This window comes from Uranotaenia lowii, chromosome 3 (genome assembly GCF_029784155.1).
Source record: "Uranotaenia lowii strain MFRU-FL chromosome 3, ASM2978415v1, whole genome shotgun sequence".
Classification (NCBI taxonomy): domain Eukaryota; kingdom Metazoa; phylum Arthropoda; class Insecta; order Diptera; family Culicidae; genus Uranotaenia; species Uranotaenia lowii.
This window is the reverse complement of record NC_073693.1, coordinates 129,008,633-129,026,489: the sequence shown is the minus strand read 5'-3', so window position 1 is coordinate 129,026,489 and position 17,857 is coordinate 129,008,633. Positions and strand designations below refer to the sequence as shown.

The 17,857-nt window shown below is 35.1% G+C and overlaps 1 protein-coding gene across 1 annotated transcript; it reads left to right on the top strand.

Moving 5' to 3' along the window:
- Window positions 1-433: 433 nt before the first annotated feature.
- On the top strand, window positions 434-6,674 carry LOC129757515 (intraflagellar transport protein 122 homolog). The gene is made up of 7 exons (XM_055754781.1): window positions 434-664; window positions 726-956; window positions 1,024-1,585; window positions 3,700-4,589; window positions 4,644-5,744; window positions 5,799-6,198; window positions 6,257-6,674. The coding sequence occupies exons 1-7, from the start codon at window positions 600-602 to the stop codon at window positions 6,506-6,508; spliced, it is 3,501 nt and encodes a 1,166-aa protein (XP_055610756.1). The 5' UTR covers window positions 434-599; the 3' UTR covers window positions 6,509-6,674.
- The last annotated feature ends 11,183 nt before the right edge of the window (window positions 6,675-17,857 follow it).

The following is a 17,857-nucleotide window of genomic DNA, read 5'->3' as shown; positions in this document are numbered from 1 at the left end:
GTGTAGTTTATGGAGTTTCTTTAATGAAAGGAATTTCTTCACAGTTCTTTCTTGTTTAAGACAAGAATTTCAAAATGTGTTGAAAAGACTTAAAAGATAAAAAAAAAAATTCCTAACTCCTTACCGATGAGCGTTTTCAAAACGCTATATTTCACCGTGTTTCGGTAACTTTCTCTCAAACCAAACCATTATCTAAAGTAAACTATGATTCTCATGACTAACTAAACTATGATTCTCTTGACAAACGTAATTCAGAAATAAGCCTCAACCAACCCTCCATAGCCAATTTTCAAGTTCTGACGATACGGCTGGCTGCAATACTTTCAACTTTCATCCTTTTCAATTCATTGATTCAGGCATCAGAGAAAATCGATTAAATAACAAAACAGTGTAGATGGCAACCGTGCTGTGGATGGTGTTTACATTTTTTGTTGTTGGATTGGCCGCGCGCGATAACGGTATTTGGGCAGTCGCCCTGGGTTATTTTGTTTGGGCAACCCTCGCAAACAAAATCGATTGTGCGTAATAATGGAAATGTTTTAAATGTTAACAATTTACAAGTTAACTCAGCTGATGTTACTTGATTGAATGTGGTAAATATGAGGGCCATTCCGAAGTGGGTTGAGAAAATCCACGAATCCGCCGAGAAGAGTGATGTCGCTAGGTATTATTCGATTATTAACGGTATTCCGTTCATTTTATAACATTTTATGTGCAATTTTCAGCGTCCATTCTATTTGTTTTCACCCGGAAGGATTGCATGTCATTATCGGAGCCGGGGAAAAAGTGCTGGTATATGATCCATCCGATGGCAGTATCATAAACTCCCTGAAAGGCCACAAAGATACTGTTCATTGCGTGGCGTATGCCAGGGATGGAAAGAAGTTCGCTTCGGGAAGTGCGGACAAAACGGTCATCATCTGGACCAACAAGCTCGAAGGCTTGTTGAAATATTCGTGAGCTATTTTCCTTTATAGATTTTTAAACAACAACTTTTGTAACTATTTCAATCTTTACTTTTAGTCATGGCGATTCGGTTCAGTGCCTTTCGTTCAACCCGATTTCCCACCAGTTGGCTTCCTGTGCGGTATCGGATTTTTCCTTCTGGTCCTCTGAACAGAAAGCGGTACAAAAATACAAAACCATAGCCCGGGTTAATTGTTGTGCCTGGACTAACGATGGGCAGTATCTGGCGCTGGGTTTGGCTAACGGTATGATTTCGATTCGCAACAAAGCTGGTGAGGAAAAAATCAAAATCGAACGAGCCGGTGGCGTCAACAGTCCGATCTTCGGACTTACCTGGAATCCTCCGGCCAGTGGATCCTCGGATGTGTTGTGTGTAATCGATTGGAGCCAAACGCTGTCGTTCTACACCCTGGGCGGACAATCGATCGGGAAAGAGCGGAATCTGGGCTTTGATCCTCTTTGTTTGAGCTTCTTCCCCGATGGGGAGTATCTGATTATTGCTGGATGCAACAAGGCGTTGCAACTATTTACTCGGGATGGAATTCGGCTGGGAATGTTGGGAGAACACCACGACTCGTGGATCTGGGCTACCGCTGTTCATCCGATGGGAAGTTGCATCGTAAGTATCTTTATCTCGTCTTTTAACCTATTTCAACATAACTTTTCATTGAAGAATTGATTTAGAATCGATAATTTAGAAATTCGGGAAATAGTGTTAAGTTATATGTCAGTTATATGGACATACAACCTTTTTTTTGCGAACTAGGGCTGGTCACGGTATACCTAAATCATATTTTCTTATTAATTGTAATTGTACACTTGCATGAGTATCATTTTCTCTGTGACAAATGTTTGAACCCTCGTTACTTCACCAAAAATATGTTCGTGCAGCTAATATTTTCTGTTCCCGTATTTTTCCAGGATTCTATATTGACTTTAAGATATATAACCTCAAAAGTTAATAGCGCAGAAAAAAAGTTGGATTTTATACGTTTTTCTTAAGATATTTCAGATTGATACCACGTTCCACAGGGAATGCAGGGTTTGATGACCTGCGATATTCTGTTCATTTGTAATGAAAAAAGAAAATGGAATCCATCGAGTTCTTTCCAGCACTGCCACTAACAAGTACGACGAATACATTGAAACGGAAGGCCATAAGTTTTGAAAAATCAGTCAAGTCAGTGGCATCGCGAAATCGCTACAGTATTTTATCAATGCAATGTTTATGGTTGTTTTTATGCAGACTCCAATCTAGTAGCAGTACGAAGACATGCTGTGAACCACATATCCTAGCAGCAGTCAGTTTTTTTGTCCTACGATCAGAAAACCTTATGCAACGACACAATGTTTTTACACAACACAACACTTTTATCATGTGGATGATAACAGAATGAAATTAAATAAAAAAACTCCATTCCAATAAACATCTGCAATTAAGGATCTCTCAACAAGTGAAAAAACGAGGATACTTTTGAAGGTAGACTAAATATCCAACCGTTGAAAGCAAAAGATGGTCAGATAGCTTTAAAAATTATTTTTGGCGAATTGCTTCTGAAACTATAATCGAAAATCATGTCGCCGATACAGCAATCCAGGAGACAGTGGTAGCTTCAGAAGAAGCCATGATCGGACAATCTAAATTTTTCGGAATCGAATGTGATAATTTGATAGAAAACGTAATCGTCAACGAGGATGATGCAAAGAAAACAAAGGAAATGTTTTATAGAATTGTTCCGAAGGTCGAAAAATTTTTGGATTTCTCGATGTTTTTCTGCGAATATTTTTCTTTTGTTGAACCCAACAAAAATGTGCCGCAAAGGGACCTGGAGCACAACAAATGCATCTATGGTTACATTGCAATCTTGGAAACTTTAACGCCTTTACATAAACACAAAGAAGTTTACAACAAGATGTTTAGAAATAAAGCTGCTACTTCGGGATTTTTAATCGGTTTTTCTGATGGGTTGAAATTTAAAACAAGCATATTTTTAATAGACAAAAACATTGAATCTCTCTATATATACCAAGATTCTACAGAGATAAATTCCATGGGGAATGCAACTCACGCTAGTAACTGTGTGCTTTACATCGTTACCGGTAGTTTTATCCTCACTTGCGATGCCTAACGGAGTACGTCTTACTCGTTCTTTAATGCAAGAACGAACATTTGCTTTTTTGGACATAACCTACCGAAGATTGATCGAAGATGTGTAGGTGCTGGATGAAAAAGGCATCGTTATTCGCAACGGCGAAGCAGATCTGCTAGTTGGTAAAAATCAAATCCAATTCCTTGTCTTTGAAGTCATATATCACTGTTTGAAGCTGGTTATTGAATTTTGAATACTCAAGCTTGGCCAGCAAATCCATAGATCATAATAAGAATATTTTTAAAGAGAGAGTTACAAGAGGAAGCTCGGCATCATCACTGAAGCGATTTAGTTCAAACAAACGCCGGGGTTTTCAAAATATTTATGTGATGAAATATGGAAAGAAGAGAACTTCAAGCGGACTTTTAATACTTTTGTGATCAAGCAGACAAATTTGATTGTACCTGAAACACGAGCCGATTATTGCCTGATTGTGCAGATTGGATTACCACGTCATCATATTTGAGATTGATGAAGTTGGCAGATATTAACGCTGGAGACTTAGACTGTCGTGCCGCATTCCTAGAACGAAGAAATCGGAATCTCCAACTTAATGTTTCGAATAACAATTTTCCACTTGCAGGTGGTCGGTTGTCAGGATGGTACCCTAGCTTGTTACAGTCTGGCCTTCAATACCGTCCATGCGCTGTATCGGGAGCGCTATGCCTATAGAGAGAACATGTGCGACGTTATCATCCAACACCTAGTTTCGGGCCAAAAGGTTCGCATCAAGTGCCGCGATCTGGTTCATAAGATCGCCATCTATCGCAATAGGCTAGCGGTGCAACTTCCCGAAAGGGTGGTCCTTTACGAACTGAGCTCGGCCGAAAACCAACCGATGCACTACAAGGTCAAGGAGAAGATTGCTAAGAAATTCGAATGCAGTTTGTTGGTGGTCTGTGCTCAACACTTGGTGCTGTGTCAGGAGAAAAAGTTGCAGAGTTTGGATTTCAATGGCGTTTTGCAGCGAGAATGGATCATGGACAGTTTCATCCGATATATCAAGGTTACGGGCGGTCCATCGGGTTGTGAAGGGCTGCTACTTGGGTTGAAAAGTGGTCAGGTGTGGAGAATATTTCTGGACAACTCGCTACCGATTTTGGTTACGACTGTATTGTCATCCGTTCGCTGTCTGGATTTGAACTCAACCAGAACTAAACTGGCAGTTGTAGATGATGCAGGACGACTGGTGGTACGTGATCTGACGACCGATACGATGCTGTACCAAGATGCGAATGTTAACTCTGTGGCTTGGAATACCCACTTGGAGACGATGCTGTGCTACTCGCACACTACGGGTGGATTGAGCGTCCGTGTTGGATCGCTGCCTCCTCGCAGTCCACAGTCAATGTTGGGAGTAGTGGTCGGTTTGTGCGGTGCCACAGCGTTTTGCCTAAGAGGAAATGTGATGAGCAATGTGCCTTTGGCTTTGGGAGCGACTATGTGGCAGTTTGTCGAGGCTGGATTGTTTGAGTAAGTAACATTAAAAGTGAGTAACACTGATCTTTAACCAATGTTTTATCGTAGAGATGCCTATCAAGTCGCATGTTTGGGAGTACCTTTGACAGATTGGGAAGGACTTGCTCAAGCCGCTATGGAAACCGGAAATTATCAGGTGGCCCGTGATGCTTATGTGAGAGTGCGCAATTTGCCTTGGTTGGAGCTGATAAACGACCTTAGAGAACGACAGAAAAGAGGAGACACTTCTAAAGAAATACTGCTGGCTGATGCGTATGCGTTTAGTGGAAAGTTCAAGGATGCCGCTCGATTGTACCAGAAGGCCGGGAATAATAGTAAAGCTCTAGCGATGTACAGTGACTTGAGGATGTTCGATTTGGCTCAAGAATTTCTGAAAGAGGGAAGCGCAGCCGATAAAAAAGAATTGATTCGCAGAAGGGCCGAGTGGGCTTGTTCTGTACATGAGCCTAGAGCTGCAGCAGAGCTACTTCTTTCCGCAGGAGAGTCTGAGCGAGCTATTGAGATAGTTGCCGAACAAGGTTGGACAGATGTTCTGTTAGATATCGGTAGACGTCTGAATGCATCTGAGAAGGATTCTCTTGAGTTGATCGCCACCCATCTACGTAGATTAAAAGCGTTGCCTTTAGCTGCAGAAATTTATCGTAAACTAGGTGAAGAAGAGCAGGTAGTACAACTCCACGTGGAGGCTAGAGATTGGCCTGAAGCTTTTCGATTGGCAGAACATTTACCTAAAATTTTACCTTCAATTCACTATCAACATGCTCAATGGTTGGCAGAATCAGATCAGTTCATTTCAGCCCACGAGGCCTATGTTCTCGCTGGGAAACCAAATGAGGCTACCAAATTGCTACGAAATTTAGTGGAATGTGCCGTTTCTGAAGAACGTTACTTGGACGCAGGATATTATACTTGGCTACGAGCTAAGCAAATTCTAAAACTCATGGAAGATGAAACAACGATAAACGATTCAAAGATTGCAGAGTACAAATCGCTGTTTAAGTTGGCATCAATCTACTATGCTTATAGCACTTTGAATTCTTATCTCAAAGAACCGTTTACAAGCAGCCCTCCATTAACATTGTTTAACACCAGTCGATTTGTTGTTAACCAAATTAATGGGTTAACTCCACCAAAGGGGATCAGTTTATTGTAAGTGTCATTACAACTTTTGGTCAATATAGAGTTTAATTTTTGATTTTTCAGTGCCGTATATTACACGCTCTCGAAGCAAGCAAAAGTCCTCGGAGCCAATAAGCTTCACCTACAGATCAACAACAAACTTCAATCGTTGAAGGCCCCTCCCGGTATCCAGGAACAAGTAGACATCAGCTACATCACAAGTCGGGCGTGTCCGGGGGGTTTCAACGATCCGGAAGAGTATCTTCCGATGTGCTATCGTTGCTCGAATTACAGTCCGCATCTGCACGGAAATCGGTGCCCAAATTGTCAGCAGGAATATGTTTTTTCGTATGTTTCGTTTGAAATTCTGCCTCTGGCAGAATTCGAACCCGCACCTGGAATACCAGAGCAAGAAGCGGAGCGACTTCTGATGGCACCACCCAAGGCTCACGATTACGGCCAGCAGGATCAATTCATTCATGAGGTAATGTAGTTGTTTGTTTGAAATTCTAAATCTGATTTAAAAACCTTACCATTTACAGGACATTATCGACACCTTTCAATCGCGGTTGGACAGGGACGCCCTGCGGGCTATTGATCCGAGAGAAGTGATTGTCATCAAAGGTCCGGCGCCGTTGCCCACCAAATACTATCGGAACTTGCTGCCGGAGCTGCAGATAACGGTGTGTCCGGAGTGTTGCAACGCGTTCCACTCGGAAGATTTTGAGCTGCAATTTCTACAGAAAGGGCACTGTCCGTTTTGTCGCATTCCGGAGGAGAGTCTCGTAGGATAAGCTTTTGTGCTTGTGTCTAGCATATATGAAAAAATAGTGTGATCTCAATCCGTCCAGTTGATGTATTTTTAATCTATTTATTATTTTAAGATTGAAACACTGATATGAAATAATGGAAAACATTTTTTTTTAGCACGTCAATAAAAAATAAATAAATCTATTATCATCCACGTATGCCCTTTGTTGCCAAACTGCTTTCAAAATTTGTTTCACGAGACTCATTGTTGGTAAGTTAATTCTTTGAAATACTCGTTAGAGTATCCTCGATTCGTCTCCAGAAGGTCCCTTGATTTAGATGTCCGTGTTAGTGAAAATCGTAAAAATTGAAGTTCTGAATTTTCGCTCTGAATTTTAAAAGCAGTTCCTATTCTGAATCTCAGTTTTGAACGCTTAACCTGAGTTCAGAAACTGAATTCTGAAATCACAATCTGAATTTCGAGTTTTGAATTTTGATTCTGAACTAAATATATAGTTTAGATAGTTAATTCTAAATATGAATTCCGACCCTGAATCTGCATTCTGAATTCTCTATTTTTAATCTGAATTCTAAACTTGAGGTCTAAACGGATCATGAATTCTGAGTTTAAATGCTGGATGTGGTTCTCATTTCTGAATTAAAACGCTGAATTTGAATCTAAATTTTGATTTCTGGTTTTTGAATGTGAATCCTGAATCTGGTTGATGAATCTGATTTCTCATTGCTAAGTTCTCAGTCTGAGTTCTGGATGCTAAGTATTATTTTATTTACATGGAGATCCGTCTCACGACATAACCTGATGAACAATATTCCTCCAATTCTTCCGTTCTCCTGCACGCCTTCAAAGATGATTCTTAAAACTCGTCGCTCGAATACTCCGAGTGTTCGCTGGTCCTCATCGAGCAAGGTCCACGTCTCGTTCTGGATTTTAAGTCTTTATGTTGAATTTGAATACTGAATTCAAAATCTGAATTTTGTTCCTGAACTCTTAACGCTGAATCTTGATTCTGAATCCGAATTCTGAATTCAAATACTGCATCCGAGTTCTGAAATCGTAATGACGATTCTGAAATCTTAATCTAAGTTTTGAATTTGAGTTCTGAATTTAATTTTTCAATTATGTATCTATGTTCTAAATCTAAACTCTGGATCTATTTTTTTAAATTTATATTATGAAACTTAATTCTGAATAAGAACTCTGAATCTGACTTCTAAATCTGAATAACCTTTTGTTAGTGACACAATAAAATTCATATCAAGCTATGTCGAACATCAAATAATTTTTAGTGATACGATTTCTTTCAAGCTATATTTATAAGAAGAAAAAAAATGAGAAAGGAAGAAAAGTTTATTTTTTCCTCCAATTTCGGGAAAATCTTTGTACAAAGAATCTGTTCTTTTGTGGATAAAAGTATAGTGTAATCGAATACAATTTCCCAGCAAACACGTACCTTCTGCAAGAATAACTTCACCAAGAACACTGATTCATGCTCGCTCATAAATATGCAATGCAAGAAGCCGCTTTTCGTTTCGCTATTTCCCAAAAGGAAAAAAAACTACCTTTCCATAGTGAATGTACTACTTCGGGCTCTCGAATCTAGATTGTTGAGAATAACTTGCGATAATACAATTGTGTCGAAAAGGAAACAAATATAGGGTAGATGTAGCCACGTTAACCTAGTTGGTTGAACCAACTCACAAGATTCGCACATCTATTTATATTCACGAACGAAGTTGAGAAGAAAAGAAAGAACATTTTCCTGTTCTTACTGAAAAACCACCCTTCTCAGGGGGCGGGTTCTTGAACAAAAGATTTGAACAAATTGAATTAAATTGGTCGATTGGCGCTGCTTGTCTTCAGCCAAGTGGAAAAGTTCCTTCCACACTACCCAGGCAGGGTGTAAACGGAACTGCTGGCTGATGCTACTTTTTCGGTCGCCTCGAACTCCGAGGGGAGCCGGTCGAATTCATCCGGGTTTTGTTCCGCTCCAGCGTTGCGTGTAATCCGGCCGGGATCTTCTTTACCAACCGATTGAACTGGAAACGGAAACATACAGCACATCATCTCATGATAGCGGAAGAGCTACCTAGCAGGGAGGAGTATGGACATATTGCTGTAGGTATATGATAAATAAAAATATGAAATACTTTCTGAACATTCATAAGTCAGCACAAAAAAAATCAACTACTTTCACTAGATTTCTAAATATATATTTAAAAATTCAAAATTTGTCGTTCAAATCAGACTTATTTTCTTCTTTTCCAATAATGATTTGAGTTTGAAATTCTAATTTGAAGCTTTGTTTTGGAAAATTCTGCAATATATCTGCGAAAAAATGGAAATTACCAGCAGATTATTTTTTATCAAGAATCTGAAATCTTTATTTCAATTATTAGTTTTTAATTTGACTTTACAAATTCCTTTCTAAATCTAATTTTGATTTTTTCCATGCTCGATCATTATTAAGTTTTTTTTTTATTTTTTATTTGAATATTACCGAGGAAAAAATAAATAATGAAAAATAATAAAAAATAAATAATACCTTAGAATTAAAGGTAAGAATATAAAATTCCAATGTTAAAAAATCTTAAAATATAATGATTTCTAAATATTAAACATGTTATTTTCTTACTATTCACATAAAATTTTCTATAGGAAAAAGAATTCTTATCTAAATTTGAAATACAAAACCAAGTTTTAAGGGGGGAGTAGGGTCTAACGGGTAAAAAAAACACCATTTCCACGAATTTTTTTTAGAGCTATCGTTCAAACAAATGTATTCAAATTTTTTGCATTATACGAAGCATTGTTAAAAAGAACATTTAGTAATTTTTTCGTAGAAAAATTTTGAAAAATGAGCCAGTGACGGAGCACTTTCGAGGATGCCGAGGAAAACAGGATTTGCGGTGGACACTGTATCTCAGCACAGAATCATCTGAAATCAAAAAATCAAAGCAAAATATTTTTAATAGATGTTTTTCTGGACCCCAACGATTTTATTTAACCTAAACATTTTTTTATGAAATTTTTGTGGCTGTTTGAAGTAAAAACTACGATTTTTCACGAAAAAATCCGCCATTTTGTATCTGTTAAATCTCCCCAAAGTAAAAAAAAAAGAAAATCGTTGGGGTTTGGTATTTTATGTGTAGAAAATATGTTCCAAATTTGAAAAGAATCGGTGAAGTAGTTTTCCAATGACGATGTCCACGGACTTCAAAAATCCGTACCCTAGGCTGTAATGGGTCACGGCGACGGCGTGCATTACTGTGTTTATGGAAGTTGAAGGTTTGGAAACAGACTCTAAACTAACATAAACCTGAGAGGGCGGTTGCACGTAGCCTTATTCGATATGAGATCATAGAAAATAAATTAAAAGGTGATTGAATATCGTATACTTTTTCTTTGATGATCCATGTTGATAAGGTGAATGGGAGTTGAAACACTTGCCCTCCCTTCCGTTGGACAACAACAGCATTGCGCAGTGGAAATATCACAATTTGTTGTTTTAATGTTGATATTTCCACTTTTCCATTATGCGCAAGTTAGATTAGAATAGACAGTATTGTAAATGAATGATAACTGCCAAAATTAGATAGGCAATTTAATTGTACAAGAATTAGATGGATGAGGATGTTAACAATTGGCATGGTTAGGTATTCAATGTTCAATGTGCTACTTGGCAAGGTAAAGTAACAGTTTCCTTCTCCCCAATGCTCTAGTAAGTGTGCATTTGCGGTTTATGAATTTCGAAGGCTTATTCTTAAATCAAGCATTTTACAAGAACTAGAGGCTTATTGGATTAAGGTGCTGTTTAGATAGTTTTCTGTCAACAATATTTCCTTTGCGTTTCAAAACTTTTTGATAGAATTGTCTATTTTTTGGTTAGGTATGAAATTCAAATAATGAAGTAAAAGATAGATGATGGCACAGCAAAATAATGTTGGAGATTTATAAATAGGAGTGTAATTTATTTCATCCGAAAAAGATTGAAGAAAGTTGTTCTGTGAAGTTGTAAATGTTCGAGATTTTAGAAGAACAGCATAGTTCTTTCTCGTTTTAATACTTTTTTATTGTAGTTCGATCTTATAGCTTGATTAGGTTTGAAATTCAAATAAGGAATGTAGAAGATAGAAGGTATGATTCTGATAAACAAGAACCTACTCGTCCAGGAAAATAATATCGGGGTTTTAAAAATTGACATTCATTTTAACCAAACCAAAGATTGAGGAAAGTTGTTTGAAAGGTTGTTCAAAATTAGCAATGAGGTTTTAGAAGAACAGCATCGCCATTTGCATTATGGTTTAAATCCTGTTATTTTGATGAGTCAATGATAGTACAAAAGATATTGAACATGCAATTCATAATTGTATCTCTATATTATTTTTTAATTTCCAAAACATTTGGTACAATTATTATTTGTGTTTAGCGAAATTCTATTAATTGCTGCATTTAGAGATAGCTTCTTATCTAGATGTTTTGTTCTGAATTCGAAAAATATGTTTTTTTAGTCAATCTAAAACGATAATAAATTCAAAGTTATTGCATCGAGTAAGGTTAGGTGGCAGGTAGGGATAACTCAACTACGGTAAGATAGTGAACCCTTCTGACAATGATATCGAGACGTAAGCATATGATAACTTTTGCTACCATACTGTTACTGCTCGGTTGAATTGGAGGTTGGGTTAACTCGAAGCTCATGTAGGGCCCAATTGTCCCAGTCCGTCGAGCACTATCTTAACGCTTCCCTAAACTGGTGCTTCAGAACCCTCGGGCTCTGTTGCCGCTATCCTACTCTAAGCTATTCTACTCTCATGTAAATTTTCCTCTTCTGTCTCCCGATCTGTTTTTCCTTTCCGGGTCAGCCAGGTAGCTCATAAACCCATACAAAAAAAAAAAATATGTTCCAAATTTGAAAAGAATCGGTGAAGTAGTTTTCCAATGACGATGTCCACGGACTTCAAAAATGTGCTTTTGAGAAAAACGCGTTTGAAGTTTCTGCTTAGATAAGAGAATAAAGGCCTATAAGAGGAGATAAAGGCCTATAATTTCTACAGTTTTGCTTCGATTGACTTCAAAATTTGATACAACATTCTTGAAATGTTTACAATAAGAAAAATAAAAAAAAAAAATCGGTTTTTTGAAAGTGTTAGACCCTACTCCCCCCTTAAATCAAAACTTAAAAGCTTTTTATTTGAGGTCCTTGGAGCCAAAGGAGAATAAGTGCATATACGCAAATTTCGAGAAAACTCGTTAAGTTTTTGTATTTTATCATTTTTCATACATTTTTCGAACATTTGTTTTTTTTTTAAATTTTAAAAGCATGCAATTAAAATTTTCAAAATCTGGAAAAAATAACCAAACCTCGTTTGAAATCGTTTGGCATGAATAACTCAAAATCGACCATTTTTGCACTTGGCTCTGAGGACCTTATTTCAAATTGTGTTCTAATCCTAACTCAAAATCTATAATTTTAAATTGGATTCAGAACCCAATACCTCAGTGCAGAAATAAGACTTTGATTTTGATAATTGAATTTGGTATTTGGGACTGAATTTCTATCTATTGCACAAAGGCGAATTTTGAAAAAAAAACTGCAGCAGATATTTGGACCAAAGATGAAATTTTAGGGATTTTACCTTAGTCCGGAGACAGGATTGCGTCTTTTGAAGTTATTTTCCCATTGAATTTGCATGAATTTATCTCATTTTTCTCGAACAATTACTGACCTACACGCAGCGAAAAGGTTTTTTATTTCAAAGGAAAGTGCCACGAAAACAAAGGATTTTTTCCTTTGATTTTGGGATAAATAAAAAATACTTTGATTCAAATACATTTTTCTTTGGTTCAAAGAAATGCTTTTTTTGACATGAATCTTTTTCTTTGATTCAAAAGTCGAGATTCTTCGGAACCATGTCGTTTTTCGTTTGTTTTCATGAAATTTTCCTTCACTTTAAAGTAATTTTGATTTCAATTTGAAAGGATTCTTTCTTTGATTCCATTAATGTGGTCTCAAAACTCTAGTACCTCCAGATTTCTTTCGTAAGAAAATTAAAACATTTTTTTTTATTTTTTCCATTTTATTAAACTATGTACACTGTATCAAAAAATTGTCCGTACAGCACGTACCTTCAAATTCAAACCATCAAAAAGTGCACTTTTTCAGTCAATAAAAATACTACAATTACATCATTTGCTGCAGAAACTAGTCCTTTTTGTAGATCAGTATTAAAAAATTTTATGAATTAAACCTTCAAAATAATCAAATTCATTTTGTATAGAAAGTCCCAAAAACGCCGTCAAAAAATTGTCCGTACACTTAGGCCTTTGTCAACTATTAGTCAAGAAAACAGTTATGTATCACTCTGTCAAACGCTGAAACGTGAGTTGAATCTCAGCAAAGACAATTTCCAGTGGTCTGAGCGATAAATACGTTAAAATCAACGGTATTTCGGTATCAGTAGATTTCCAAAATTTGTGTATTAAATTAACAGGAAAATGTCTGCTCCTCACAAAAAAAATACCCGTTGACATCCGGAAACTGATTGTTTACCTGAAGAATGACGGTAAAAGCTTGTCCGAAATTGCAAGTATAGTAAAACGGCCACGATCGTCGGTTCAGTATGCCGTTCAGAACTCTAAGAAGACTAACTCCCTGGAGACTACTCGTATGAGCTGACGTTTGGTTTGATCGTATTTTTAGGGCAGAACCAAACAATCATATTTATGCTAGAGGTGTAATATGACTGATAAATCTATTTATTTTTCTCCAATTGAATTTATTTTTTCCGAATGAATGTCAAATTTCCGGTGCCATTTGCGCTGAAAGCACCCCACACCATTACATGGCCACCAACATGCTTAACTGTCGATTGCAAATTTTTCGGATTCAATTCGGTATTTGGATTACGCTATACTGCTCGCTACATGTCCGTCAGACCCAAAAATATTAAATTTGCTTTCGTCAGTGAATAAGACGTTCTGCCAGAACTCTTCCGGTTCCAGGACATACTTTTGAGCGTATTCCAGCCGCTTTTCTTATTTTTAGCAGATATTGGCTTCTTACGAGGAACACGACTCGGTATTTTTTTCTCATGAAGTATGTTCCGTACCGTTTGAAGATTAACCTGTATGTTTTCAAAATTCTTCAGGTTGTCAGCTAGTTTCGGGGCACTGATTTTGTCCCTTGAAATTCTGAAGAGAAATATAAGGGGTTTAAACTTCGGTGGTCGGTTTTAACCGGTTTCTTTTCAAATCCGGTATTTCGGTATTTGAAATTGATAAAAACGATAAAACCGGTATTTTTCCAAAGTATATCGAATTAGTGAAAAGGTTTCGTCTACCTGCAATAGTAACGCAATGCTTTTATAACGCAAAAGATTAAGCAACATTTTCTTTTGAAAAGATAGTCAATACCGTTCCGTTTTTTTGATTTTTTTTTGTCGCAATTAAAAAAATTTCTAGTTGACCTCGTTTAATATTCGCCTTCACTTATGCAATCTTAAGTTACCATCCGATTTTCATAGCAGCGATATTCATAACATGTGCATTGCATTATAAGGCCATTGTAACGCCGCAATGTAATGCAATATAGATGTCATATTTTTCACCACTGAATCTCATATTTTGATTAGCACTTATGATAACACATTTTTATAACTGACCTGAATGGAAAATATATATTCTTAACATTAAAATACGGTTATTTCTTGTTATCATTGAAAACCATTTCATTCAAACAATTTGGGAGCTTAAACTAATCAATTCGAAAACGCATAGCTTTTGGTGTAGATTTTTGTACGAGAGTAAATGTGAAAAAAGAAATTTTAAAAATATTCACATAACTTGAGAAAATGTTATTTTGTTGTATTATTTGGGATTTTAAAGCAGAATGCTCGGATGTTGCCAAAATCGAACAGGGTCTGTAGTTAGTTTGAGAGTTTAAACCGTAATGAATAAATTTCTTACCAGATTGCATAAATTTTGATTTCAGGTTTGAGTTTCACAAAATGATGTATACCTCGATGATGCATAATTTTTGGGTAAATTGTACAGCAAATGTTGCCATAACTTTGGTCTCAGTTTTGAGTTTTGTATGATGGCTTATTTTGCTATCGGTACAAGTTCTACAGCAAATTTTGCTTCAATTTTGCTATTAATGCAAAAACTGGTCTCAGATTGCTATCGATAAAAGTAAATTGGAAACCTAAGTTATGCATTATTTTGCTCTCAAACTAAATTTGACATAAAAAAAGCTATCATTTTGGCCTTGATAGCTCATTCTGATTACTGTTTGCTATCGATTCAGGCATCAAAGTCTGCTCGGGTGTGCCTATAAATTTTTCCTTTGTCATAAATCTATCATCATCCTCATGATAATCATTATATTTATTATCATTATTTTATTATTATAACTTCGCTATGAGGTTCCCGAAATAGTATGTTTCATATAATTTTAAACGAATTTTTGTCCTATATAATCTGTAACATAGTATTCAGATTTATGAACAGATTTTACAGATTAATTAAAAGTTTTAATAGTCTTTCATGAAAATGATACGAAATTTTTTATACAAAAAGATTTTTCGGTAAAAAAATGACTTAATTTGATTGTAAACAACACAAAACACCTGTTACTAAATTTTTGGTTAATTCAGAGAATAAAACATTTTGGTTGTCCAAAATACGGATGTCGTGATCGCATTCAGTTTGCCTTTCCAAAAGTAAAACGAATAACAAGAAATAAAAATCTATTAAAAATCAGTCAAAATTCAACAATAAATATAGTTGTTTAGATCTGACCCGTACGCTCTGTTGTTACTATAAGAATGTTGTAAATTTATAAAAACTTTGTCTGGAAAAGGAAATGCTCCAAAAGCGTTAAAAATAAAAACTACAGAGTTCCATCAATTACCAAAATATTGATAAACAAATTTCATAACACAATCAAACTCTGTTAAAACATATTATGTTTTAAAACAAAGTAGGAAGTTTCTAATCGATTTTCAACATTTTTTGTTTTAAATTTAAAATTAGTGAAAGTCCGGTACTGCTTAGAACTATTTTGATTAAATTTGGCCTGGTAAAAAAAATACAGTGATTATTGTGAAGCAATCTTAAATTTCCTGTAGCTGTATCTTTTTTCAGTCATTGTACACTTGTACAGTCTTTAATAGTTGTAGAGCGTTAGTAGGATAGCTGAACTGAAATATGTGAAAATTTCATGAACAAATATCAGCTAAGAGATGGCTGCTTGTTAACGCATTTTTAAGGCCACTATAGTTTTAATTCAAAAACTTACATCGAAAAGTTTCAGCAATAATCAAATCTCACATAAAACTTGCAGTAAGGTTCACAGAAAATTTTTTTTGACTATTATGTGTCACTAAAAACTGCAACCTTTAAAATAAATCACCTGTAATTAACAAAATCTGTTATTTTAAATTGTTTTCCTTGAAAGTTAACGGAGATTCATTTAACTATTATTACAGCAAATGTCCTGTAAAAAAGTTGTACACTTGAAATTAAATGTCACGTAATCATGTTTTCGACCTGTATAATTACGATAAATGTCCTGCTGCTTTTTGTTACAGGACAGTTGTCTTTTAGTTTTCGTTATAACAGGACCAATTTAACTTAGACAAACACCATAAATACGTTTTTATGCGATAATAAAAACGTAAGATTTTTAAGAAATTAAAAAGCACTCAAAAATGATAAAAAGATGAAAATTTAAAAAGTTTTAAAACAAACTCAAACAAAAGACCAAAAATGACTAAATACAACTAAAAAATGATTAAGAATGACAAAAACAGCATATATGACAAATAAAAACAAATATTATAAGCATAATAAGAAAAGTGTAAAATGCATAAAATATATGATGAAAAAAATTAGAAATGACTACAAATGGTCGGAAATTGACTTAAAAAAACGTTTTTGATAACCCTTCGTTTCATAAAGTAACAAATTTGCAACAATTAATGTGTGAAAAAAGTGAAAAATCGTATTTTATTTTAATTTTTTTTCTTGATGTACACATAATTTCCAACTGTTTAAAATGATTTTTAAGGGAGAATTAAAAATCATGAAATGAAGGGATAATAATAATAGTTATTTCTTAAAAATAACTGAAAAAAGTTGAGAAAAAAAAGCCGCACGATTATGGCAACATTCGATTTTGGCAACACAAAATGTACGGGCGTGTTGCCAAAATCGAACGGGGTCTGTATCTTCAAATAAAAATTGGCAATCAATCCCGTGCAAATTTCTTAGAAATGAAAATTCTGATTTAAGCTGCAAAATGCAATATTTATATCTCATTTTTTTTAAAACCCTTATCACCAACTAAAATTATTTAATTTAAAAAAATGACCGGATAGATATTTTAAATGATTTTCATATCATCATTGATCGTTTGGTTTGTGCTTATTCGAAAAATATTTACCTAGTAACAATTAGGAAGTATCATGAAGATTTGAAACACAGAAACCAAAAATTAAAAAAATAAACAAAATAATTAAATTCACATTCCATAGAGATACATATATAAGAGTTTAAGAATTCAAAACTTTAAATCACGTTATATTCAGAACCAAAATTCAGTGTCTCCAATCTAAACTATAATTTTAAATCAAGTGTTGAGAAACAAAATATGAATTAAATTAAGAAAAAAGATACAAAGTTACAATCAGAGCAAAAGCAGAAGGTGCACCAAATGTGAATTTCAATTCTATGTCTTTGAATCACAAAAAAATCTTTTCGTGAGATGTGTTTGAATATGATTGTCATTAGATGAATTTTTTTTTTATCAAATTGTTATTCTAAATGTGACGAAAGTTTCAAGCCAAAGGGGTATCAGTGCAAAAATGATCAGTTGAAGAAAAATTAGAGAATAAAGATTAAATGTTTAAAACACAGAATCAGTTATCATTGAAAAAAATCAAATATGTAATCCAAATGAGTTTAGTACCTTAAACAAAGGTCCAGAATTTTTAAAATTCTGTCTGATAAATGATGAAACTGAAATTCAGTAACTGAAGAAACAACACAAGACTTGAAAATCCCAATGAATTGAATCTGGAAAAAGATAAGATTAAGATCATAGAAATATTCATATTAAGAAAATCACTCAATGATACTAGCAACTCAACTATCAGATCGTTTTTATGATAATTTGAGAATGATCATTTGTAAAATGATATACTGAATTCAGGATATTACTTTCAGTGATGATGATACAATTTTGGTTGAATCAGTTGAAAATGTTCCAGTTCAAATTTCAAGTCTAAGACAGAAATTGGGATGGAAATTCAATAAAGAAACCCTGTACTGTCGATTGGTCCAATTCAAACAACTACAGTTTTTTTTTTTA